The sequence below is a fragment of the Chiroxiphia lanceolata genome, chromosome W, assembly GCF_009829145.1.
Source record: "Chiroxiphia lanceolata isolate bChiLan1 chromosome W, bChiLan1.pri, whole genome shotgun sequence".
Classification (NCBI taxonomy): Eukaryota; Metazoa; Chordata; class Aves; order Passeriformes; family Pipridae; genus Chiroxiphia; species Chiroxiphia lanceolata.
This window is the reverse complement of record NC_045670.1, coordinates 2,297,221-2,325,093: the sequence shown is the minus strand read 5'-3', so window position 1 is coordinate 2,325,093 and position 27,873 is coordinate 2,297,221. Positions and strand designations below refer to the sequence as shown.

Sequence of the window (27,873 nt, the reverse complement as noted above, 5' to 3'; positions counted from 1 at the left end):
ACTGCCATCACCATCACTTCAGGAGCCATGTAATGGGAACTATTAATAAATACACCTTTTGCCTTTTCTCCTTGGAGAACCAACCTATGGGAGAGACATGTGGAGACATCTTCCCTTTCTCTTCTTGGCTAACCACAGCAGCATTTGAAAATTTTGGGATGTTGGAACCAGCCTATTGCTGGTCTTGGTCCTATTTCTAGGAATACTGAACGTGATTCAGATTCAGATCTAGTTAAGGTAAGGGTTAAGCAACTATCTGTGGCTACTCCAAACCCGTGACAACCCATGGTGGTATCAGTTGCCCCTATACACAAGAAGAAATGGACACAAAAGTCAGCTCATTTAATAAAGGAGGATGAAGCCGGGGCCACCACAAGAACAGGAGGAAGAGTCAAAACAAGAGGCAACCCCTCGATCCCTATCCCTAAGTGAGCTGTGGAAGATACAAAGATTTCAGCCATCATCCAGGTGAGCACATTACTACCTGGCCGCTCCAATTCTGGGATAACAGGGCTAGAAGTTTGGAATTAGAGGGTAGGGAAGCCAAGCAGTTGAGATCGCTTTCTAGGGAAGAAGGCATTGACAAGGTGATGGGAAGACAGACAGAAATCCCAAGCCTCTGGAGGCAACTCCTGTCAAATGTGAAGGAAAGGTATCCCTTCAAGGAAAATGCTATATGTCACCCAGGCAAATGGACCACAGTGGAGAGAAGTATCCAGTACCTGAGGGAATTAGTCATGCTAGAGATGATTTATTATGACTTGAACAACATGCAGTTATCTACAGATCCACCCATGTGGAGGAAAATTTCAGGGAGCGCAACATCATCATATACTAAACCATTGGCAACAAAGAGCTGGAGAAAAGAAGCGTCACCAAAAGTGGATCAAGTGGCTCACCAACTCTGGGAATAGAAAGACAATAACTCTTCCACCCTCATCTTGACTGTGGAGAAACTGTCTGAAAAACCATCCTGGGAGTTCCAGAAATTCAGAGATGATATGTGTTACTCCCCACATGTACAGACCAGTGCCTCAGCTATTAACAGTAGGCATCCTTTTGCTCCAAGAGGGGGGATATAGAAGGTACACACCATGGGGCACCCTGTGGTTTTACCTGAGGGATCGTGGAGAGGACATGAGGAAAAAAAGATGGAAAATCAACCTCAACCCTACAGGCACAAGTGTGGGAATTGCAGGGAAAAACAATCACAAATGGGGTGTAAAGAACTGACAGAAGCAGTACATGCTCTGCCATTGCCCGAACTGCAAGAAGCGAATTGTTTTGACTGTTCAAATGGTCGTGAGCCAGGGGGATGGCAGTACCTGCGCACAGTGCGTGTTGGATGTGCTGTTGCTGCATAGCTACCACCTGCCATAAGGTATGGCACCCCTGACCCTATATAAGCAAGTGCCAGAGATGTGCCCAGGGGGTAGAGATCGAAGACATGCTGTGAGATCAGACGGCACACTGCAGGGAAATTGAAGGTGGGAAATCCTACCCCCTACACGCATGCGGGGGCACACCACAATCGCCACACTTGCAGAGCAGCTGTGGGACTTCCCCACACTTGCAGAGCGGCAGCGGGAATTCCCCCACATTCCGGGAAGATTGTAAACACACAGAGCGGGGAAGAGGTTGGGGCCATGCCACATAGACTAAGGTGGGAAACCCTGCCCCCAAACACACACTGCCTGGCATGCACAGCAGGCACACACACCGGTGTCCGTACATGCCGCAGACACGCAGGCTACTGCCTGCACACAAGCCGCACCCTAGCACTACCTGCTCAGCACTGCGACCAGCTGGGCTGGACCCAGGACTCACCATGGGGCCGACACACGCTGCAAGAACTCTACTCACGCCACAGAGACAAAAGGTCAGACCGGAGAATGACTCAACGGAGACTCCCCCCCATCATCAAGGACAAAATCCAGTGCTGAGTTCATGGTGATGGTAAAGTCTTTTCTGTGCTTCTTATAGTTATTCTTAGCTTTTCCCACTTTTCTCTATTTTTCCTTCTTTCTCTCTCTGCCTCCTTTATAGTTAATAAAGTTGAATTATTGTTTTGGATACCAACATCTGACCTCGTTTGTGTCTTAATCTTGCTTTTGGGTATATTTACGGATAGAGGCACACTTCGCCTCTCTATATCCAAGCGGGTTGGAACATGGGGGTTCTTCCAGGAAAGTTGCTGCTCCAGTTTCCAGTGGGCAGGTCCCCAGGCAGAGCAGAAGAGCTAATTTTACTCATGATCCTATGGAAAGGAATTCTAATCTGTCTCTGCAAGAAGTAAGTTGAGGATCCTATGACCAGGACTAGACAGGCCCTGCCTCCAGCTGGGTGGAGGAAAGGGACAAGCAAGTTTACTGGACTGTGTGGATCAGATGGCCTGGCACATCAGACCCACAGGCATATAAGGCTCTAGTAGATACTGGTGCACAGTGTACTCTAATGCCATCAAGTTATGAAGGGGCAGAACCCATTTGTATTTCTGGAGTGACAAAGGGATCCCAACAGCTGACTGTATTGGAGGTTGAAATCAGCCTGACTGGGAATGAGTGGCAAAAACTGACTGGCCCAGAGGCTCCATGCAGCATCCTTGGCATAGACTACTTCAGGAAAGGGAGCTGCCTTGGAGACAGAGGAAATTAAACAGCTGTCTTCCTTGCCCGGTCTCTTGGAGGACCCTTCCATTGTGGGGTTGATGAAGATCAAGAGGTGTTGATTGCTACCACAAAGGTACACCAACCAAGACTCCCTGTTTCCCATCCATAAGCTGATCAGCAGAACCCACTCACCTTTTAGTAGCCCCAAATGACCAGTGCAAAAGTCTAATGGAGAATGGAGGCTGACAGTAGACTATCGTGGCCTGAATGAAGTCATACAGCTGCTCAGTGCCACTGTACTGAACATGTTGGAACTTCAATAGAAATTGGAATCAAAGGTAGTCAAGTGGTGCCACAATTGATATCGTTAATGTGTTTTTCTCAGTCGCTTTGGTGGCAGAGCGCAGCCCACAGTTTGCTTTCATGTGGAGGGGCGTCCAGTACACCTGGAATTGACTGTCACAGGGGTGGAAACAGCCCTACCACCTGCCATGGACTGATCCAGACTGCACTGGAACAGGGGGAAGCTCCAGAACACCTGCAATACATAGATGACATCATCACACGTGGAGCAATGAAACAGAAGAACTTTTTGAGAAAGGGAATAGTCCAAATCCTTCTGAAAACTGATTTTGCCATAAAACAAAGGAAGGTCAAAGGACCTGCTAAGGAGACCCAGTTTTTAGGAATAAAATCACAGGATGGATCCCAATGAACATGATCAACAACGTAACAGCAACGTCTCCACCAACTAACAAGAATAAAACAACAAGTTCTCTTAGGACTTGTGGGTTTTTGGAGAATATACATTCCAAATTACAGCCTGATTGTAAGCCATGTCTATCCAGAAGAATGATTTCAAATAGGGCCCTGAGCAATGAAAAGACTTTGAAAAAGTTAAAAAGGAGGTAGTTCATGCAGTGGCCATTGGGCCAGTCTAGACAGGGAAAGATGTAAAAAAATGTGCTCTACACTGCAGCCAGGGAGAATGGTCCTACCTGGAGCCTCTGGCAGAAAGCACCAGGGGAGACTCGAGGTCAAACCCTAGGGTTTTGGAATCAGGAATACAGAGGATCTGAAGCCTGCTATACTCCAACTGAAAAGGAGATATTGGCCATTTATGAAGGGTTCAAGCTGCTTTGGAGGTGATAGGTACTGAAGCACAGCTCCTCCTGGCACCCTGGTTACCCGTGTTGGGCTGGATGTTCAAAGGGAGGGTCTCTTCTACATATCATGCAACTGATGCTACATGGAGTAAGTGGGTTGCACTGATCACACAACAAGCTCAAATAGGAAACTCCAGCTGTACAGGAATCTTGGAAATGATCATGGACTGGTCAGAAGGCAAAGATTTTGGGATGTCACCAGAGGAGGAGGCCCCACTGTATAATAAATTACCAGAAAGTGAGAAGCAATATGCCTTGTTTACTGATGGGTCCTGTTGTATTATAGGAAAGCATCGGAGATGGAAAGCGGTTGCATGGAGTCCCCTATGACAAGTCACAGAAACTGCTGAAGGAGAAGGGGAATCAAGTCAGTTTGCTGAGGTGAAAGCCATCCAGTTGGCCTTAGACATTGCTGAATGAGAGAAATGGTCAACGCTTTACACTGACTCATGGATGGTGGCAAATGTCCTATGGGGGTGGTTGCAGTAATGGAAGCAGAGTAAATGTCAGTGCAGAGATAATCCCATCTGTGCTGCTGAATTGTGGCAAGATATTGCCGTCCAGGTGGAGAACCTGGTTGTGAAGGTACATCATGTAGATGCTCACGTACCCAAGAGTAGGACCAATGAAGTACCTCAGAATAATAAACAGGTGAATCAGGCTGCTAAAAGTGAAGTAGCTCTGTGTGCCCATGACACCTCAGGCCATCGAGGAAGAGATGCGACAGATAGATGGGCTCATGACTGAGGGGTGGACCTAACCATGGACACTATCACCCAGGTTATCCATGAATGTGAAACATACCTTGTATTTAAGCAAGTCAAGTGGTTAAAGACTCTCTGGTATGGAGGACGATGGTTGAAATATAAATATGGGGAGGCCTGGCAGATTGACTATATCTCATTTCCCCAAACGCGTGAACGCAAGAACCATGTGATTACAATGGCTGAAGAAACCACCTAATGGCTAGAAACATATTTCATGCTCCTTGTCACTACTCAGAATACTATCCTGGGTCTTGAAAAGCAAGTCTTATGGAGACTTGCACCTGAGGAAGAATTGAGGCAGACAATGGGACTCATTTCTGGAACAATCTCATAAACACTTGGGCCAAAGAACATGGCATTAAGTGGGGATATCACATTCCCAATCATGCACCAGCCTACAAAAAATTAAATGATACAATGGACTGTTAAGGACTACAGTGAGAGCAATGGGTGGTGGGGCCTTCAAACATTGGGATACATATTTAGCAAAAGCCACCTGGTTAGTTAACACTGAGGGATCTGCCAATTGGGCTGGCCCTGCCCAATCAAAACCTTGATATACTATAGAAGAGGACAATGTTTCTGTAGTGCACATTAAAAATATGCTAGGGAAAATAATCTGGGTTATTCCTGCCTCAGGCAAAGGCAATCCCATTCATGGGATTGCTTTTGCTCAAGGACCCAGGTACACTTGTTGGGTAATACAGGAGGATGAGGAAGTCCAGTGTGTGCCTCAAGGGGATTTGATTTTGGGTGAGAATAGCTGATCAATAAAATTGTATTATGCTAATTGCTATATAGTACTGTGTATTATCACTTCCATGATGGGTATATGCTCATCACCACACTACGCATCTCTCAACGCTCATCTCCACCACTCCAGATTTGGGGATGTGAATCTGACTCTCCTTTGATCACCACATTAATGAAGAATGAACTTTGATGAAACTGGAAAAGCACAGCAGTGATGTAATCAATGGACTTTTATAGAGATGGTCCATAGACTAAGGGAACAATGTGTGTGTATATCTCTCAAAAGGCAGGAAAGGTGATGGTGTGTTGGCAAGTGTGGGACCTGGTACGATATAAATGGTGTGGAATAAGGGCTGGATACAGTCCTGGTTTCAGATGGGACAAAGTTAATTTTCTTCTTAGTAGCTGGTACAGTACTGTGTTTTGGATTCAGTATGGGACTAATGTTGATAACCCACTGATGTTTCGGTTGTTGCTTAGTGCTTACCCTAAGTCAAGGCCTTCTCAGTGTGTCATGCTCTGCTAGTGAGGAGGTGTATAATAAACCGTGGGGGAGCATAGCTGGGACAGCTGACCTGAACTGACCAAAGGGGTATTCCATACCATGGAACATCATGCTCAGTATATAAACTGGGGGGAGTTGGCCATGAACCACCAATCACTGCTTAGGGACAGGCTGGACAATGGTCAGCAGGTGAGCAATTTTATTGTGCATCACTTGTTTTTCTTGGGTTCAATTCCTTTCTCTCCCTCTCCTTGTCATTACATTTTTAAATTATTGTTGATTTTCTTATTATTATTACTACATTTTACTTTTTTTTCTATTACTGAAAACTGTTTTTATCTCAGCCCATGAGCTTTATCTTTTTCTGATTCTCCTCCCCATCCCACCAGGGAGGAGCAAGGGGAAGTGAGCGAGTGACTGCATGGTACTTAGTTCCTGGCTGGGGTTAAATCACAAACCAGCATATTCTCAAAACTGACAGTAACAGTGGTAAAATCATTTAAATATATATATATAATATAAATATATATGTAACTATCAACAATGGTTTAAAGCAGAGGTTTTCTGCAAGAAAAAAAATCCAAATTTATATTGTAAAAATCAATTTGATTTGCGTCAGTACAAAATAGCACTGATTACTGCAGCGTTACACAAAACAAAGACTGTTTTTCAGTTATGTCCTCAGAGAAGAGAAACAAGCAATAAAGAATTGAACAAATGATTCTTGCATTAAAAAGGTACCTAATGTTTTGATGTCATTATACAACATATACTGTGTAACACTATTACAAAACACAGGTACGTGGAAAATAAGGTGATTGCTGACAGCCAACATGGCTTCAGTAAGAGCAGATTGTGCCTGACAAATTTGGTGGCCTTTTATTGATGGGGTTACAGCAGTGGTGGATGAAGGAAGAAGACTTGTGCAAAGCATTTGACACTGTTCCTTGACATTGTCCTGCATGACATCCCTGTCTCTAAAAGGGAAAGTTGGATTTGACAATGTAGCAGGATACTCTGCCTGGAATGCAGTAAAACAATGCCCTGTTTTGCAAAGCTATCAGTGGTGGACTGAGATGGTGTGTCATGCTGCTTTGGTGTTCAATTATGCTAAAGCCAGTCTGACTCATCAACCCCAAAGTTAAACATCCTGATAGTAAGGTAAAGGTGTGGCAGATATGGTAAAGTATCCTTATCTAAAAAATGCTAAACTGACACAGCTGGCCTGGGGACACATGACTGACAGTCAATCACTTTATACTGTAAAAGTCCAGTCCCACTTTTAAATGGCAGGTTCTTCTAACATACCCCTTCTTGGAGCGTGTGTGGAAATTCCTCCCTTGGATGGGGACACCCCTCAAGGTCACTCCTTGAGGCTGAGTGAAAGAGATTTGCCTACAGTCATTGGGTATGGTATGGGTGAGTAACATCAATCTCTACCTAATAACTGGGTTTTTTTGCTAGCTTTAATATAATTGCTTTAACATCATTGCTTTGATATAGTACACTATACTATACTAGTAGTTTTAGTTTCTATACTCTGTAGTTAAGAATTCTGATTAAGATCTTTTTGTCTAATCATTTATCATAATAAATAATTCATTTTTATATAAATATATCTGGTTTGCCATCCTTAATCCTGTGGGTCAAGTTGTACAAAGGTTCAATCACACCTCTATAATTCCTTAGGTTTAAACTGTTGACAAAGTCTGGGGCTAAGATTGGATTCAACCACACCCAAGCTCCTCTCTGAAAAGGAGTTCAGAAAGCAAGGGGGTCCTTTCTGCACCTCATGACTCAACGGGAGGGCTTCTCTAATAAACTTTGTCTGAAGCTCCCACTCCACCCGCAACAGACAGATGGACCACTTGGTGGATAAGGAATTGGCTAGATAGTTGCACTCAGAGTTGCAGTCAACAGCTCGATGTCCAAGTGGAGAGCAGTGACGTGTGGTGTTCCTCAGGGGTTGGTATTGGTACTGTTTTATATCTTTGTTGGTGACATGGACAGTGGGATTGAGTGCACTCTCAGCAAGTCTGATGACATCACTAAGCCATGTGGTGCAGTCAACATGCTGGAGGGAAGGGATGCCATCCAGAGGGATCTTGACAGCTTGAGAGGTGGGCCTGTGCAAACGACATGAAGCTTAACAAGGCTAAATGCAAGGTCCTGCACCTGGCTTGGGGCAATCCAGAGCACAAGTACAGGCTGAGTGAAGAATGGATTGAGAGTAGCCCTGCAGAAAAGGACTTGGGGGTGTTGGTGGACAAGAAGCTTCACGTCTCGGCAATGTGCGCTTGCAGTCCAGAAAGCCAACCATATAAAAAATAATCTGCATCAAAGGCTGCATCAAAAGAAGCATGACCAGCAGGTCAAGGGAGGTGATTCTCCCCCTCCACTCTGCTCTTATGAGACCCCACTTGGAGTACTGCATACAGTTCTGGGGTCCCCAACATAAGAAAGACATAGACCTGTTGGAGCGAGTCCAGAGGAGGGACATGAAGGTGATCAGAGGGCTGGAGCACCTCTCATATGAAGACAGGCTGAGCGAGTTGGGGCAGGGCTGTTCAGTCTGAAGAAGAGAAGGTTCCAGGGTGACCTTATTGCAGCCTTCCAGTACCTAAAAGGGGCCTACAAGAAGGCTGGAGAGGGATTTTTTACAAGGGCATGCAGTAATAGGACAAGGGGGAATGGCTTCAAGCTGAAAGAGGGTAGATTTGAATTAGGTATTAGGGAGAAATTCTTTACTGTGAGTGTAGTGAGGCACTGGAACAGGTTGCCTAGAGAAGTTGTGGATGCCCCATCCCTGGAAGTGTTCAAGGCCAGGCTGGATGGGGCTCTGAGCAACTTGGTCTTGTGGAAGGTGTCCCTGCCCATGGCAGGTGGGTTGGAGCTAGATGATCTTTAAGGTCCCTTCCAACCCAAACCATTCTATGATTCAATGAAAACTGAAGCCTGCACACTTAGATCATGCTTGGTAGTATAACTGATGTAGTATATTCCCTCTGGCCAGCTTTTCTGTATGTAAAAGAATTCTAGTTGCTGTGTTAAGAAACAATAGATAAAAGAATGCAATAGTGATGTTGCTACAACACTGAAAACACTCACCTTTTTAAAGTGTAAACTCTCAAATACACTAAGTTTCTTTTCTTTTTTGTTTTTTTTTTCTTGACACTTAAGGGAGTCAAATATCTTTAGACTGATAGTGTAAATGATCAAAAGACATTCCTGTTATTGTACTATATCTTAAGGATGATATAGTAATTTTATTTCTCCTATATTTCAAAGCCTGTTTCACAACAAATTAGCAAAGCAAACAACCTCTGAAGAATTAAAAACTGCCTCTAAAGCCTTTTTCTTCTGGTTTTTAAAAAATACAGCTTTATATTTACAGTAGAGTACATAAAAATACAGCATAAAAATATTTAGAAGTTCAGGACAGCTTTCTACTAGCAAAATCAACCAGCCTGTCTGTTCAGGGTATTAACAGTAAACTAATTGTTCCATCCACAAAACACAGATAGCTATTTCTTTTTAAAATACAAAGATTACAAAAATTATGCTACATGGCACAAAACGTACCATGAAACCATAAAAATTATTATGCTATATGACACAAAAAGTACCTTCTAGTGTGTTTTACCTGAAAGTAATACTGAAAACATGCAGCATTTAGAGGGAAAGAGTATCTGTTCAGAGACAAAGTTCCTAGTTACTCTGATCTGGTCAGTTTAAGTTACTAATTTTCTCTACAGGGACACTTGTCTCATAACTCAGTAAGAAATCTCAGTAAGCACCACCCCTCAAAAAAACCACAATATGAATTCTTAGTCCAAAATAGTAAATATACCTACCTGTGTTTTGAGTGTGATCTTTTCCTTCTAGATCGGGATTTTGAGCTAGACCTGGATTCTGAACGAGAATGGGAACGAGATCGACCGCCTTTTGTTTCACTGCTCTTTCTAGACTCTGAGAGGAAAAAAACACATTGCAGTGTAAGCTCAGAACATTTAAAGATCCCAGTTAACAATCTGGCGCAAGTGGAATGTACCACACATATAGTGCAAAGGGCCTATGCTTTGTACATCTTCCTTCTTTGCAAATATCCTTGAGAAACATCCATGAAAATCATTGCACATACTCATTGAGTGCAGCCATCCTGCAGCAGTACACATAAACCAGATAACTATAAACAGCAGCTAGCTCTTTTAGGAATGGGATTTATGTTGTTGTCACAATGCACAATATTACAACACGTTCTCCGGTATATTATTTAATATAACTACTTTCTTTTTAATAACCTCAGAAAAGCAGAGTTTTCAAAACAAGCATAAAATGTAAATAATAATTAGTACTTTTTATACTTTTAAATATTCCAATGACTGTACAAATATTGAAGTTCTATTCCTCAAACACTGTTTTGGGGGAGGAAAGAAAGGAGAGCAGGGAGTAAAAAGTTTGATCCAAAGGCCAAGAAGTCAACAGAAAACTTACCAGTGATCTCTGCAGACTATGGTTCAGACTCTAAAAGATTATTATTCTGCTGCTTAACACTGAGGAAATGTTAGAACTATTTTCTCCCAACCCTCAAAAAAGACAGAAAATACTCTATTCCCTTCTCCCTAAAAAAAATAAAAGCTCAAGATCCTCTACTATCTCACCTACATAAGTCAATGTCTGGGTTTCTTAGTAAGAAGAATGACAAAATCTTGCTGATGAAAAGAAAAAGGAGGATTTCAACTGCAAGTTTAACAAGTTGAGAATTTTTTATATTGTGGGTTTGCAATCAGTTAAAGTCAGTATAAATCAGCATTTAAATGTCTGTCTAACCACTTGAGCCACTGACACCTTCCTCCTTGACCTGACATTTCAGTGTTAACAGGGATCAGGGAACCAATCTGAATGAAAAAAAATCTGTTACAATATGTTGTTTTATCCCAGATTCATTCTCTAATCCCATTTGCTATGAGGATGCACATAGTCTTGAGGCAGTATGAAAAAGAGCATAACACAGTGGCAAAATTAACCTGTCAAAAAAAAGCATAATACTGCTGCTTTCAGCAGCACACTAGCTCCCTCTGATCATGGAACTATGGCATTAATGGGTGCTAGAAGAGAAAAAACCCAAAATATAATGCATTTTTTTAAGTTTGTAAGTACTTTGAACTTTAAAAGCACCAACATTATTTTCTTTTGTTTTCCCCCACACGTTGCTCACCTTTGAGTACCCTTTTCTCATGTTTCAAAGCTCTCTTAAAAGCATGTGTCAAGGTACACACAGAACATGTCTGTTAGGTAATGAACATAATATACCTACCTGGCTCAATAGCAGCAGATATGAAAGACTGGGCTTCCCTTACTCTCTTCATCACTTCTTCCAGTTCCTTGGCAGCAGCTTGTGGTGTCATTTCAGGAGGCTTCACTATTGCATTATTGGAGTGATTTATTCTAAATTAAGAAAAAATAAAACCTTGAACTTCCAAACTCTTGAAAAGGAAAAATGAAAAACAAATAAGATTTTTCCTAACACTCATCTTTAATAAGTATCTGAAATGTCTCTTTTATTGCTTTCAAATCTTACGACTTTTAAATAATTGCAGTACAATATTTCTGTGTTATTTTTAGTAGAAGTCTAGAAATCTATTTCAGATCAAATTTCTACATCAATGCCTACTAATTACATACACATCATATATAAAGCTTAATTAGTACAAAGGACTTTGCATATTCTCTCACTGTTATGGTTTTCACTAATTCAAGATTAGATTTTACTCAATGCCATCCATATTCTTCTTGGAAAAAGTTATATCCAAACTTGAAATTTGAGTTCATAAAAGCGTTCTAGTTTACTAACAATAGGCCCTTATATTGAAAAGATATTAATCACAGCAGTTTCCTTCACATCAGAGTCATAAATGTATAAAGATAGTAAGAAATCTCTCATTCAATATTCATATAGATAATTAATTTCTTACTTCAGTGGTCTGTCTCCAAACATAACTCCATTAAAGGCAAGAGCTCGAGGTACAGAATTTTGGTCTGCAAATTCCACAAAAGCAAATCGTGTTGGTTGTGTCTCATCACCTGCCATTCGCACAAATTTGACTTCTCCAACTTGCTTAAAAAATTCAAGCAGCTGATCTGCTGTTGTAGTCTAGAAAGAGTCAAAGAACTCAGCTGAAGTAAAATATATAATGAAAACCACTTATCCAACATATCAGATGATCTAAGCGCTACAAATTTTGGAAAGATCTCTCATCATTATTACACAGGTAACATGAATTTGGTAATGTTACATTTTAAGAAAGGTATTTTTTTCTTCCATTAATCTAAAAAATATACTACAATTTAAAATAGTGCAACCATGAGCCCTGAAGTCCTACATCTAGGTTAAAAAAGTGCTTGTACAGGATTTTGCACTTTTCAGACAACTTATTTGAAATAACTGATCAATTAAAAAAAATCCAAACAATATTACAAGACTTCACTTTTATCTGTTTTTCTACTAGTTTCAAGCTTGTTTTATTTCATTGCGTACTTTTATACTCTAGTAGCTACTCTGGTAGTCAAAAAATCCGAAAATTAAATACTTCTATTTCCATCAGTCAAAAGCAAATTGTTTTTCAATTCATTCAATCAATTGCTGAAAAAAACATATTCCTGACAGACCTAACTTTCCTGTCAGAGCAACTTTAATATATTTATGCTAATTTTGCAACTTCAACTAGGTGAAATCATTTCTTCTTAGTGTACTTAAGCAACTGCACAGTGTTGTGGGGGACAGCTACCATGCTCTCACAAATTCTGGGGCATTGTTCAGCTAATATAACCCAGTTGGACATTTGATCAACACACACAATCATAAGTATGTTTCTTGAATTCAGCTACAGCATGATTTCTATTGTTTCCTGCTAGAATGAATTCCACAGTCTGGTCTTATCTGATTGGCAAAAGGACATTGAAGAATTTGAAATATCTCTAGTAACCAAAAAGAGTATTTTTGTTTAAATTTCTATTGGCATCAACTAATGAAAACTCTTAAAATGCAAGATTTTAATTCACAAATTCCAATTCTGCATCTTCCATTATTATTGCCAACAAAACCCAAAAAAGCTACCTGTGAATTCAAGTTTCCAACATAGACTGTTCTTCTAATTTCATCAATTTTGGATGGGTCCACATTTCCCATAATAGGTGGCTGTGGTATTTCTCCCAGTGTTGTAATGTTAGGGTCCAATGTTGCTGCTGGTATAGCCCCCAAAGTGCCAAGTGAAACACCAAGCTGGGAAATATAAAAATAGGATGTGTTTTGCAACCAAGCACTGGAAGGAGACACTTCACCTTTTAAATACTTGCCTGACTTGTGCATTTCTGTAAAAATAAATCTAATTAATATAGGTAAGATTTTAAACTGTAAGGTCCCAGAATGGGAACTGAAATTTCTCCTGGGGAATATTATAAAAAGTAACTTAAAAATGACTACTAAATTGATCGGCTGAGTTCCTGGTTTGAATTTTATTTTCTCCACCCAAAAAAGCAACTGCCTTTCCAGCAAACGAAGCCACCAATAGTTTTTTTTATGTAACAAAACTACTCTCTTTACTTGAAATCATCTTTTTGTTATTGAACAGAGGGTTATACAGCTTGACTTCCTCTTTGATATTCTAAAATTCACAGAATATTTATTAAATATGTATATAAAAACAAAGTGAATTTACCTTAGATGGTTAATTTAGAAACAAATGTCTCTAAACACCACTGTGTTGGGTTGACCTTGGCTGGGCACCAGGTGCCCACCCAGCCACTCTATCACTCCCCTTCCCAGTCAGACAGGGGAGAGAGTAAGATGGAAAACAACTCGTGGATTGGGATAAGGCAGTTTATTAAAGCAAAAGTAAAGCGAAAAGATAACACGGTTTATTCTCTACTTCCCATGAGCAGTGATGGTCGGTCACTTCCAAGAAGCAGGGCTTCAGCACGCATAACAGTTTCTCAGCAGGCAGCCATTGGAGACAATGAATGCCTGCCTTCCTGCTCCTTGCCTTAGCTTTTATATCTGAGCTGATGTCATATGGTATGGAATATCCTTTTGGTCAGTTCAGGTCAGCTGGCCTACTTGTGTCCCCTCCCAGGATCTTGCCCTTGACTGAGGAAGGAATGTTACAGTGGTGATGCTGTGTTCAGCAGTAGCCAAAACACCGGTGTGTTATCAACACCTTTCTAGCTGCCAATACAAAGTACAGCACTGTGAGGGTTGCTATGGGGAAATGAACTCTAGCTCAGCCAGACCCAATACATACACCAGTCCTGTTTAATATCTTTATCAATGCTCTGGATGAGGGGATCAAGTGCACCCTCAGCAAGTTTGCAGATAACACCAAGATGGGTGGGAGTGTTGATCTGCTTGAGGGCAGGAAGGCTCTACAGAGGGATCTGGACAGGTTGGATCAATGGGCCGAGGCCAATTGTATGAGATTCAACAAGGCTAAATACCAGGTCCTACAATTGGGTCACAACAACCCCATGCAACACTACAGGCTTGGGAAAGAGTGGTTGGAAAGCTGCCTGGCAGAAAAGGACCTGGGGGTGCCGGTTGACAGACAGTTGAACGTGAGCCAGCAGTGTGCCCAGGTGGCCAAGAATGCCAATGCCATCCTGGTTTGTATCAGAAATAGTGTGGCCAGAAGGACTAGGGAAGTGACTGTCCCCCTGTACTTGGCACTGGTGAGGTCACACTTCAAATACTGTGTTCAGTTTTGGGTCCCTCACTACAAGACACTGAGATGCTGGAGTACATCCATAGAGCAATAAAGTTGGTGAAGGGTCTGGAGTACAAGTCTTATGAGGAGCAGCTGAGGGAGCTGGGGTTGTTTAGTTTGAAGAAAAGGAGGCTCAGGGGAGCCCTAATCTTTCTCTACAACTACTTGAAAGGAGGTTGTAGCAAGGAGGGTGTCAGTCCCTTCTCTCAAGTAACAAGTGATAGGATGAGAGGAAATGGCCTCAAGTTGCACCAGGGGAGGTTTAGATTGGATATTAGGAAAAATTTCTTCACCAAATGGTTGTCAAGCATTGGAACAGACTGCCCAGGGAAGTAGTTGAGTCACCATCCGTGGAGGTATTTAAAAGACATGTAGATATGGCACTTCGGGACATGGTTTAGTGGTGGACTTGGCAGTGTTAGGATTATGGTTGAACTCAATGATCTTAAAGGTCTTTTCTAATCTAAATTATTCCATGATTATTTATGGTTCATTAGCAGCAATTATGCAGTGGAAACATGAGTAAGCACATTTTTTTAATGAAATGCCTACACTATTACTTCACATATCAATGAAAGCAGTATCACATATTTTAAGACCAAAAAAAGCCAACATTCTTGCAAACTAAAAATTATTTTCAAAGTCATCCAATGTCTCTCATACAATGACAGTTATGAACCATAAACAGAATTAGTCTAAACCTCTAACTGGTGATTTTGGGTACATTGTTTCATTATAAAAGTTGCACTCTTTAAAACAGCTCTTGGAGCACAAGCTTCAAAAGATACTGATGTTTGTGCAGGTTTTTAAAATAATGCAGAAGAAATCAAACTTGATTAAAGCAATGTTTTTATGGAAGGAAGGAAAGAAGGAAGACTAATATATTCATTTCTTTTAGGATGTTGATCAGTATCAGTTAAGAATATGAGAGTGGGAATAATGTTTCTGGTCATGGAGACAGATGAGGAATCATTTAAGTACAGAAAGGTTTGAGAATCTGAAGGACACCCTTGAGTCAAAAATCCAGGATGGTATCAGTAACATCAGTACACACACTACTGCAATATGTTTGGAAGACTGAGGACTTTCATCTTCAAATAACATGGAGTTAGTGACATTAAGCTCAATTTTTTGACGTAGGATTTACTATTTCTAGAATTCTCACGGATTAGGGCACAGCAGCTTGCTGATGTCAAGAAAGGCTTACAGAGGCAAAAGGGAATTGAGCAGAAGCAGCAGCAGCTAGCTCCTATGCTTTTTGCAGTGAAAACATTGTTAGGTTAACAGTCAAAAATCATGTCATAGAGATATCAAGGAAAAGCATCCTACTGTAGCATTTTAATATTATGAAGAATTCTGTCAATTCAACTATGATGTTTTAACAGTTTATTAGGAGGTGGATAGCATTGCCAGTGGAACAAATTAATGGGTGTAGGGAAGGGACAACCAAAATGAACAAAATCAAACCCAGTATTTACCCACTATTTTGCATAACAAGAATCTGAAAGAAACACCCAGGAAAGGTAGTGCATGGACATCTTGTGATCTACCCTCAAAAGAGGCACCACAGCTAAATCCTCACTGATTGAGCACATAAGAGGACAATGTCCACAGATCAGATAGTTCTTATTCTCTGAACACAGAAAGGTTATCGAGTATAAAGTAAAACCAGAAATCAAATAGGGACTGAATTTTACTTACTGTAGTCAAAGGGGTTGGTGTAGGTATAGGAAGCAACCCTGCACCAGGCATCAGGTTTGCCATAGTAGGAGCAGGCGCCAATAGAGAAAGGGCTTTGGCTTCATCTGGGATTTTACCTGAAGAAGCAAATGAAAGCGTTACACAGAGTTGGAACACTACATAGATGTTACTCTTTCTATGATTTTACAATTACCCTTGCATTTAAAAAAATAATAAATAAGAATGAATCTATGTACCAGATCCTTACAAAGAAACAAATACAAACTTAAGTTTTTCCTTTTACCCTGCTCTACTAGGAAAAACAAAAGTGAGCAAAACTTCAAAGACTAGCAATCTTATTAATGGATTATTATTTTAAAAACTGAATAATGTACACAATTATTTAACACTTGGAGCTATGGGTCACCTGTACTGGAAACTTAATGTTCATGAACGAAACGATATCAAGCATGGACGCTTTCCCAGGGCGGTGTTTTCATGGTGATCGAAAGTTGTTTTACACATGACAACCGTTCGTGTTGGCTGCATCACTAATAGCACACAGAACATTAGATACAGAAAAGAAGAACATTTTTTAAAGTTTAATCCCCCAAAATGGCAAATAACCAAATCAGTTCAAAAAAAAAAAGGAACAAAGTATGTGCTAACTGAAATGAGCGAGTTTTTTCACCCTCTCATGTTACCTATTTTTGATGTAAAAATAAATAAAAATAAAATAAAAGCTACTGTGACTCCACACAAGACATACTACAAGTGAAGTTGGGAGTGGAGAAAGGGAGGGCAGAAAAATTCGGATTTGTACTGTCTTACATTCTAGGTCACCTCAGTTTATCTGAAAATTTGATAAATTAGCTTTAAATTTAATGAAATTGAAGAAAATCATAACTGATCAGCTAATCAAGCTATATTTTCCTATGATATGTATTTCCTACTATGTCAACCATATTATATTTTCCCTGTCATGGTTAAGTTTAAACAATATCTAATCTGTACTAAACACGTTTCATTCAGTCAGTTACAATTAGACTGCTAAATAAAGAATAAAAAATCTTCAAAAATCAAAAGATGTAACAGTTAATCACAAATGCAATTAAATGTATGTTTTAAATTTGAAATGCAAAGGGATTTAAACTGCTACAAACATTAAATATTGAACTGAAAAAGTACAGAAAGAAAGTTCTAATTATGCTAGGTATCTATGATTTATTTAAAATTACTGGAGTAACTGTATATATGCTATCCAACTGAGCCCTTTGGTTATTACCCCATGTACTTTAATAAGGTAAATGCTTTTACTTAAACAATGTTTTAAAAGTCAAGGTATATACAAATACTGTGTCAGTGGCTTTTACTGCTTTGGTTCAAACTGTATATATTTTAACTATAAAACCCCTAACGTCAGGATTTAAAAATTAATACAAATAGTGTTATAAAACCCCAAAATATAATATTATTTTCAAAACATTGCAATTTTAGCTATATGAGTGAAAATAAACTCCACGGGAATGATACCACTTAAAAAAAAAAGAGAAAAGTTGAAAACTTGTTCTACAGATCTGCAGCAAGGACTAGGTTAGAGTTGGAGAGGATCAAAGGACAAAACAAATATAAATGAAAATTAATTTATATGTAGTATGAATGGAATAGAAAAGATAAAATAACAGTACTCTTTTTTTTCTCACACCTTCTATTTAGATTTATTTTATTTATGTTAAGTTTTGAGGCACCTTGCTCCTTAAGATGTAACAAACCACTTTGTTTTGCTATATAAAGGAGAAAAATAGGAAAATTATTAACACTTAAGAATTACGTCTTCCAGGGCTTTTATAAAAACATGCATATATCTGAGTCATCATCATAATGTTGAGCACTCTTTACAGGTCTCATTTTGAAGTCAGACATGCAATGAGAGGTGTATCTGATTTGCCAGACTGCTCATGAGAATCAGGTACCTTGCCTCATATCATGCCTACTATGTAGCTAACTAACAGGCTTCCAAATATAAAGTTCCAACAACTGCATGTGCAAATTAGGCATACAATTATATACCAGTTCTTCTGAAAAACAAAATACTTAAGTATTTTCAAATGATTGCTGAGCCAGCATCTTGCAATTAACTGGATACTCATATAGGTTTCTACAGGATCAAGACATGGCTCAAGTAAATTCAGTGGTAGAAATGGCACCTAAAGTCGGTACATCTGCATCCTAATTTAGATCCTTGGTCAATAGTGTACATAAGCATATGCCTAAATTAAGTACGCACTTATATACAGCCAATTCAATACACACTTAACCAGATAAACCTAAGAGATGCTTAAGACATTTAGCCCTTTAAAATAGGAACTGAATTATGCATATAACTAAACAGACAGGGAGTGAAGTTCAGAAAGGTACTTAAATACAATTCTAAACTTTAAGCATATGAGTCATCTTACCGAAATAATTGGAATTATTAATTTGCTCAAACATTTCTGAAGGAATCAATTGAACAATTTCAGTTAAATAAACTTATAGTTCAAAAAATGAATAACATACGTTAGCAGCATTATTTCCAGAATACTTTGGTCCCTCAACAATGTAACGTTTAATTTTAAATACAAAATCTAGTTGGTCAGTTCCATGATGCAAAGATCTGTTTAATTATTTTATTCAAAAATGAAGAAGGGTCTATTTCTACAGACAAAGCCCTGAAAATTGGCCTGTATTTTCAGAGATGCTGTCTTTTCAAAAGATCCCCCTTCTAGATTTTAAGGTTTTAAGATCAGGTCATACTTTTTAACAATTCTATAGAAAATAAACTGTTGTGGGGAAAAAAACAAACAAACCTGAAATACCTTGCAAATTTACTTCCCTGTTCTTTAGACAGTTTTGAAAAACAAATTAATATGTAAGGTCAAATAACCTCACAACTTACAGTCTTTAAGTTTTGGAGTGTTATCTCCATTTATTTATTTATAAAAGAGATACAAGCCCACAAAAATACAACAAAATATGAGGGTAATGACATAACAAATTAGGACACTTTAGTTTAAGAATAACTGTTTTGGTTTTTAAACTCATGGTATTTAAAAGCTGAATGGAAATGAGGCAAAGATATTTACTTTCTAATAAGGGAAACAGACAAAATAAATATGCCACATTTATACCACATCCTTAGAAATATTTCTTTAAAGCTTATGAGTGTTTAGTAAATTACAGATTCTATGTTCATTATTTATTTATTAATTTATTCTTTACTTATGCAACGGAATCTGGAAGCAAACGTAGATTAGCTCTGTATTAACTAGAGATATCTTATGCTTCTTCAGAAATATACAGATTTCCTAAGTGTTTAAGAGTCCTAGTCAACCTAGTCCATACCAGAATCCATTTTGCTAAATGCTGAACAGAACTACCAGTGTTAAGCAGGTACTAATCACAGTATTTTTATCGCTCTCCATGTGCGCAGAAATTAATTTCTTACTCTTTATACTGAAACTACATGGTTAATCCTCCCTTCCCCTCAAAACTCCTTCGAAAATACCAAAGTATGTTTCTTTTTAAAATACTTTCTTCTCACATCTACTTGAAAGAAAAGGAATTGTTATTTTTCTACTATTTTAAATCAATGGAAAATGCACACTTACAAATAAAATGTGTGATTCAATTCACGATTCTTATTGGATTTAGCAGCAGAGATTAAAGTGGTTACTGGTTATTACCTCAACTGGCACAGCTAAATCCAACAGAGATCACAAAGCTCTTCCCAGCTGCATTTCACAGCCTGGTGCATTACAAGAGTGAAGCCAATTGGTCCCAATGCAGCTGGTTGGGAAGAGCAACGCCTGAGGACTAGACACACCATCTGGTCCAGAACTTCTCTTTCAGGGCTTCCGTTTCACAAGAACAAACATCATTTAGGGATGAGAACCTTCGCAACCACTCCAGCATGGACTGCCAGGGCTTCTGAGATTGTGAGATACTTTTTTTTAAACTCTTCTTGAAATAATGACCACTGAAATAACGAGCATGTAAAAGTGCAATACAGACATACATATACACACACAAAACTTTTCAGTCTTCCCATGAATAACAGTGTTGAAAGACAATGTGCCTCACAATACATTCCAACCAAAATCTCAGGTTGCATTTGTACTTATGAGTGGTAAACAGTTTTTTATAAAAATTACAAAAACAAAAGGATGAAATCTTACTGCCACTGACCTCACTGGAGGAAGGTTTCATCAGAAGCAAACAAATATTTCATGACATTCAGTACTCATGAAAGTTCAATATCAGAAATATTTATTTTAAACTCTTCATATTAGATATAAATAGAAAGCCTTCTTTTAAACAGATCATGCAACCTAAAAGTACTCTGCTGAGAAGAAAAATAGCAGAGAAAAATCAAGATTTTACTTTGTAAAGTTAATTTCTCCAGAAAGTTTTAACTTTCCTCTTCCAAGATAAGCTCACAAAGCATAACATAGGAAAGAACGCATCTTAAAACTGATATATTTTTCCCTATTCCAGTCTGAAACAATGTGCTCATCTGTTGAATTTAGATGTTTAAATGTATTCCAACCCAAATTTATCCATCATTCACAGCATAAAACTTAATCATATCCTAAATTCTGTGTATACCATTCACAAGAAGCTTCAGGTCAACTTCAAAATGAAACACTCTGAACCCTTTACAAAACATCATTTTTTCAGAACTGAATTACCAGTTCACAAGTACAAGAGTAAGAGATTTAACAGAACAAAACAAAAAGCAAAGAATAAAAATAAAATAAACAAAGGAAAGAAAGTAAAATAAAAACAGAGACAGGGCGTCCATCTTCAGCAGGCCAGACTTCGATCTCATTTCCCCCATGAAGATTTCACTTGGCGTCAGGTTTAGTGGCATGGCAAACAATGCCTAACTCAGGCAAGTGTAACAGGTCTGCCTTGGCCAGTCTAGTCATCTAATAATGCACAAATATCACACAGAGAAAACATACAAAACCAAATTAATAGTCAAAATCCATCTACTAGACAATGTGGACATAAAATTTAGAATTATTAGGGTGGTATCTCTGTTTATCTTTCAACCTTTGTGTTCTCTAAGTATACTGTTTAAAGAAAAACCTAATGATACACACAAAAGAAAGTTATATTTTGACAATGTGATAATGTTAATTCATTTACAATTATATTTTTGTTAAATTGTTTATTAAATGTCACAAAAATAACATTGTTTTCATTGTGTAGTGATTCCTTCCTCGTACTTTTAATTTAGCACTGTTTAAATACACTCCAAATTTCAGATTTTATTGTTTTTTAAAACCAAGTTTTCATAGTTGCATTTTACCCCTCCTATATGTTTGATTCAGCACATGAAAGGTTTTATTGCTGGCACTGTTGGCCATGGATATAATTTAACCTTCCAGTAGAATATATAGCCATTGTTACTTTTAAAGCCCATGATACGCTCTACTGACTCCGTTAACAACTATACATAGTGAATAAAAAATGTTGCACTATGGTCTCGAAAGCCATGCTTATCCGACAGAATAAAGTTTTCAGAAAGTTAAACCTATATGAATTCACATCTTTACAAATTAAAAGTAGTGATTCTGTTAGAAAGTTACATGGAGACAGCATTATGATTTGAAAAAAAATTTGACCTCACAACCCAATCACTTGTTCACCTAATTATGTCTAAATCTCCAGAATGGTCTAGAATGGTGACAATTTTTCTGTAATACATTTTCTGAGAAATGCCTAATAAGTCAGCTACAAACAGGGTTGGAACAAGATTTCTCAGAACTTTGATTTTATTCTCCTTCCACTCATTGTCTACCATGAAGAGACACAGGAAAATGTAGCTTTACCTGCCTGTTGCCATATCACATTAGACAGTGATATTGCAAGAAAAACACCAGGAAGTGTTGTTCATTCATTAGGCAGCAATCTTTCCTCTCTGACAGTACTGAACCAGTGTTACGGTCTTTTTAATGAAACGTAAAACTAAGATCCTGAAGAATTTGCAGTCAATTACTGAAGGGCAATTTTTCAATTATTAGGACTCTGTCCTGATACATTTTGCCTACCCAAAGCCTCTACAAAGTTTCAAGTGGATACGGCAATATCCTTAAGAACAAGTCCCAAAATAAAACCAAAAACCCCCAAAACAAAGCATAAAAGCAACTAAAACTCTAGGTTTCAAAAATACTTGTTAATATGCCCATGTTAACAAGGCTACAAGAATAGACAGTATACTGTAGGTCATCTTAAAGTCTATGAAATTTTGGAGACTTGTCAGAGTTTGCTAGGAACACCCCAGACTATCATTACAGCAGCACCAATCTCATACTATCCAGATCATGATGTGGTAAACATACCAAAAAATGGCAATCTGGGACCACTGTTAACAAACTCCAAGAAGTCAACAGTACTTTTTGAAACAAAACCTGACTCTTGCAGTTATAAAAGTCCTGTTAATAGGAGATATTTCTGCATTTGCTGCAGTTTATGGAATAATCATTCTAAATATTGTTATTCATGGTAAAACAGCTACCATGGGAAGTTACCTTCACTCCACCATCTGGAATGCTTCCACTTGAAAGAGGTAAAAAAATCCAGATCCAAATGGGCAGATGCTCAATTCCCACAATGATCACAATGAAGTCAATGGGGCTCTGCCTAACTCCAGTGACCTGCCTACAGTAAGTAGAGCCATGCTTCATAGAACTGTATTCAAATCTGGGATAGTATACTAACAATAAGAAATACCTTGTATTCAACATATGTAAAAGCAGGACCTCAAAGCTAGTTAAAGGAACACTTGTAAATTTAGCATTCAACAAGCATTTTATTTTATTAAGAGTTATAAAAATATTTAACACTAGAACCATTCTGTACAGTTGACTGCATTTTTAAAGATATCTAAAATCAAAGAAGAGTACCAATATACATAAGAAAGCCTTTTTATTGCACACAAAGTAATATTTTCTACAGGAACAAGAAAGGAAAATTGAAATATTTTTTATTAAATTAGTAAGTAAATATTTATATTCAAACAGCAATTATCACCACAAATGCAAAATATTTAAGATTAAATGAATCAAAAATGGTCAAATGAATATATCACATATCTACAAAACAAAATTGGGATTTGGTCTAAAAAAATTGAAAAATAATTAGTATTTAAAAAAAAAACAAAACCCAAAACACCATACCAAGGGCGACACATTAAGATCCAAACTGCAGTGTTATCACAGTGCCAGAAAACTGTTTTATCTTTTCAGTGCTCCATTGACTTCAGATAGAACTTTGTGTGGGAATAAGCTTGCCAACACGAACCATATTGAAGGGTATTATTTTACCTTCTTTTCCCAAAAAATGTGTAATAACTGTGGAAAATTGAATTATCCTAATTTAAATCAACTATTTTTTTTCTAATGCTGGATTTCAATTTAATCTATACAATTGGGTTTCTTCATTCAATTTTCAATTTTGTTTCAAGGCTTTTTTTTTTACAGAAATAAAATAAAATAACAACAGAGCACTGCCTCCTTACATAGAAAGCTTAAAACAATTAGCAGACAGGACAAAGACCATTACAGAAGAATGTCTAAAATACCAACCTTCTGCACAGGGCACAACTATCAAAGCTCTGTCAATAAAAACTGTGTTTGTTAGATGCTGGGCCACACCAACACTTGATGCTTCACGAAACTTAATATAACATACTTTGGAGGAAAAAGTAAGAGGTGCATTGCTGCAAGATAAAAGGGAAAAAACCAATTAGCCATATTAAATAAATGTATGCATATATTTTCAACTATTATTTCTTAATTGAAAAAGTTTTAGATTTCCTGGAAAAGTTACACAGAAAACAAGTATAGAAATTTAATAATTTGCCTACTTAAAAATTTACTAATTTTTACAAAATTTACAAATTTACTAATTTACCTTGTGTCAGAGACTGAAATGGTTAATGATTTACACATTCTAGGATCACCAGGGGACTTTTGCAGGCTGGGAAGAGGCGGCTGTTGGCCCATCAAAGCCCATCCTCCTCCCAGTCCTGAAAGGCGGAAGGGGGGGGGGGCAGACACACGGACACACGGACGGACAGACCCTTTTACCATGCCCCTCACAGGAACTCTGCCCAGGCCCAGGACACGTTGGAGGCTTGTGGCATGGCCTGTGACACTATCCATGGATATAATAACTCATAACTTCTTAGAGTGTGGGGGTTTCCCTCCCCCATCCCCAACAGAACAAGACCCCCACTTCAACTAACAGACATGGAAGCTGCAACTACCAAGTTTCATCGCTGGCCCCCATAGGCAGTGACTATATACATTTTTCCACTCTCTTCTTTCCCTTACTCTCCCTTACCCTTATCCTGTCTTTTCCTTTCTCTCCCTTATGCATTTTCCCTAAAGGTTATCTTTATACCCTATTGCTATAGATGATATAGATGATAACACCCAAAATGGCAACATACATGTTTACCTTTGCAACAAAATTGTTCTAAAATAAACCCTACATATATACGTTTTCAAATACCAATTATTCAGTGTCATTTCACTCTAATCCACCCCAAGGGATTTATCAATAAGAACCTGGGTTACCCCTCCCTTTCTGGGGTGGGTCGTAACACCTTGTCACTTAAAAATGCATAGTATAGCCCTTCCTCCTTTTTAATGGAAATTTACAGAAGCCAAAATCCCAAATTAACAAGGTTGAGTTTCTTTATGAATCTTGCTAAACAAAATTACATTACTATTGTAAATACCACCTTTACACAACATATTTGGAGAGTAAATAATTTATAGTTTATCTTTTATCCTCCAAATAAACCTTGTTTAGAAAAGTCAAAGTGTCCAAAGGAGGGCTACGAAGATGGTGAAGAGTCTAGAGGGGAAGCCATATGAGGAGCGACTGAGGTCACTTGGCCTGTTCAGCCTGGAGGAGACTGAGGGGAGACCTCATTGCAGTCTACAACTTCTTCACAAGGGGAAGAGGAGAGGCAGACACTGATCTCTTCTCTGTGGTGACCAGTGACAGAACCCGAGGGAACAGCATGAAGTTGTGTCTGCAGATGTTTAGGTTGGATATTAGGAAAAGGTTCTTCACCCAGAGGGTGGTTGGGCACTTGATCAGGCTCCCCAGGGAAGTGGCCACAGCACCAAGCCTGTCTGAGTTCAAGAAGCACTTGAACAATGCTCTCAGGCACATGGTGTGATTCTTGGGGTGTCCTGTGCAGGGTCGGGAGTTGGACTTTGATGATCCTTGTGGGTCCCTTCCAACTCAGGGTATTCTATGATAAGAAGCCCAGGCATTTTTTAGTGGGTCTTTTGGATATTAGCCCATATTAACTGATACTCTTTCTTAGGCCTTCACAAAAGAAATTTTGTTAAATCATATTAAGATAAAAACAGTTCTTGAGAGTTCTTTCAATTGTTAGGTCTTCGTTCACTAATGTAACAAAAATCCTTTTTATCATCTGCTGGAGTTGCCCCGGGAGGTGAATCAGTTGACTAAGGGGTGGAATCCAGCCCAGGTACGAGGGATTTAAATGATTGCTAGGAGTGCCAGCGACCCAGAGCACGGTCAACAGGAGCAGGCAAACAGGGATGTGGCACAGCAGTTAGCGAGGCAGTTCGCACAGGCAGGGCAAGCAGGAAGGGCACAGCCACCTCCCAGTTCTCTCGGGTGAGCTTTTTTTTTCTTTTTTTTCCACAACTAAACTAAAGCCAGTAATGATTTCCAAAAAGTGAAAGCCGTTTCTGCAGAGTGTTTGAGCCTGGCATTAGTACCTGAGGACAGTGCGAGTGGCATCTGTACGATGCAAGCAGGTGAATGATTTGCTGTGCCTGGTGGCAGAACTCAAGGAAGAGGTAGAGAGGATAAGAAGCATTAGGGAAAGTGAAAGGGAAATTGACTGGTGGAGTCATACCCTTTCGACCCCAAAAGAAGTCCAGCAGGAGCCCGTGAAGCCCTGCCCCTCCTGTCATCAGGCAGTTGGAGCAAACCAAGTAGATGGGGGGGAATGGAAACAGGTCCCTGACCAGAGAGGTAAAAGAATCCCCTCCTGACCCCCATCACCTCCCTGGGTGCCCTTAAAGAACAGATATGAGGCCCTGGACCCAGAGAATCAGGTAGAGGACAGTCAAGAGGAAGATCTGTTTGAAGGGTCTCCTGGTTGCACCCCGTCTACCAGATGGATTACAACCACAGCTATAAAGAAAAAATATTTAGCCCAATCAATCTTGCAGTCCTTCAAATTCCAAGCAGGTACTCCCAAAGTTGTTGTATGGAATTAATAAACACATCAATGCTGCATCTACATCAAGGAAGATGATTAAGATCCAAAAGATGTAAAATTCTAAAAAGTTTCACAGTGACTGAGTCCTCTTCTTTTACTAAGTGGGCCTCCTAAACTTCCCCAGTAGGTCTTTTAAGAAGCCTTTCTTAAAACAGAAAAGTCCTATTCTGGTTTAATTCCTTTTGTTCAATTTTTTTCTGCCAATCCTTTTTGAGGCTGAATTGAGGTAGAGCCATAGTCTTCTTCCTAGGGTTACAAAGCACCGGTGCAAAAAAGCAAGTCCTACATCTCTGATTTAAGGTTACTATAATACAGTTTCTTTAGGAAAGCAAGAAAACTCAAAAGGGAAATAAAGATTTGAATGGTATTCAGATGTTTCTACCATTTTTGTTTTCCTTTGTAGGGAGACAGTAACATCAATCTCTCAATAGAACAACAAACAAAAACATAAGAATGACCTATTCAGAAAACTACAGTGAAAAATCAAATAAAAGGCTACAAAACATCCCTCTAAGGATCCAAATCTTCTCAGGGTAGTGATGGTGGAGAAGACAACAACATAAATTAATAACCTGTCAAAATAAGATATTCTGGAATAATTGTGCAGATCACATTTAAATAAGGCTCTATGTATTTTATCTCAAAGGCCTTATCTATATTGCAGTCACTGCAGGATATAACAATATCTGAAACACTTGTGTGTACTAGTTTCCAAGACCACTCCAAAACATCCAGAAGCAAACAGTATTATAACAGAGCTTTCAACACCTGATGGTGTTTTGTACCTCCCTGCTTTCAAAGAATTCATTCTGCAAAAATTCAATTTCTATAAAGCTTTTCAATATTTAACTGATCAAAAATCCCCTTACAGCTGCATTTGAAGGCTTATTGCTACAAATGTAATTTTGAAGGCTTCTCTGAAACATAAACTTCAACTGGGTGACAAACCTAACACAAAAGCATGACTGGGACTAAGAATCTGATTACAAATGTCACTGGTCTCCTAGTGTGCTGAAAAACAATTCTAAGCTGTTTAAGTAGTTGGCATAGGGAAGTATATACCCAAGGCAAAAGACCTGTCACCCTCCTAACCAGCTTCAGATCTCAACTGTACTGCAAACTGGAAGTGATCTATAAAGACTGGTCTTGGTTTTGTTCAGAACTGTGAGAAAATTAAGGCATGCTTTCATCTTCACACAAAAGTCTAAACAGCCAACAGAAAGGTAGCAAGTTAATACTTTCTCATGAAATAGAAAATGAAATAAAATTTAGCTATTTAGCTATGTAAGTGTGACTTTGCAAAATGT

The 27,873-nt window shown here is 38.8% G+C and overlaps 1 protein-coding gene across 1 annotated transcript in view; it reads right to left on the bottom strand.

Annotated features, from left to right (window-relative positions):
• Positions 1-27,873, bottom strand: part of LOC116779968 (splicing regulatory glutamine/lysine-rich protein 1-like) — a 69,778-nt gene that overhangs the window by 35,619 nt on the left and 6,286 nt on the right. Inside the window, 6 exon segments of the mRNA XM_032674476.1 lie at positions 9,655-9,769; positions 11,118-11,248; positions 11,776-11,954; positions 12,918-13,082; positions 16,261-16,376; positions 23,874-24,007. Of these exon segments, the coding sequence (XP_032530367.1) occupies positions 9,655-9,769; positions 11,118-11,248; positions 11,776-11,954; positions 12,918-13,082; positions 16,261-16,376; positions 23,874-24,007 (840 nt within the window).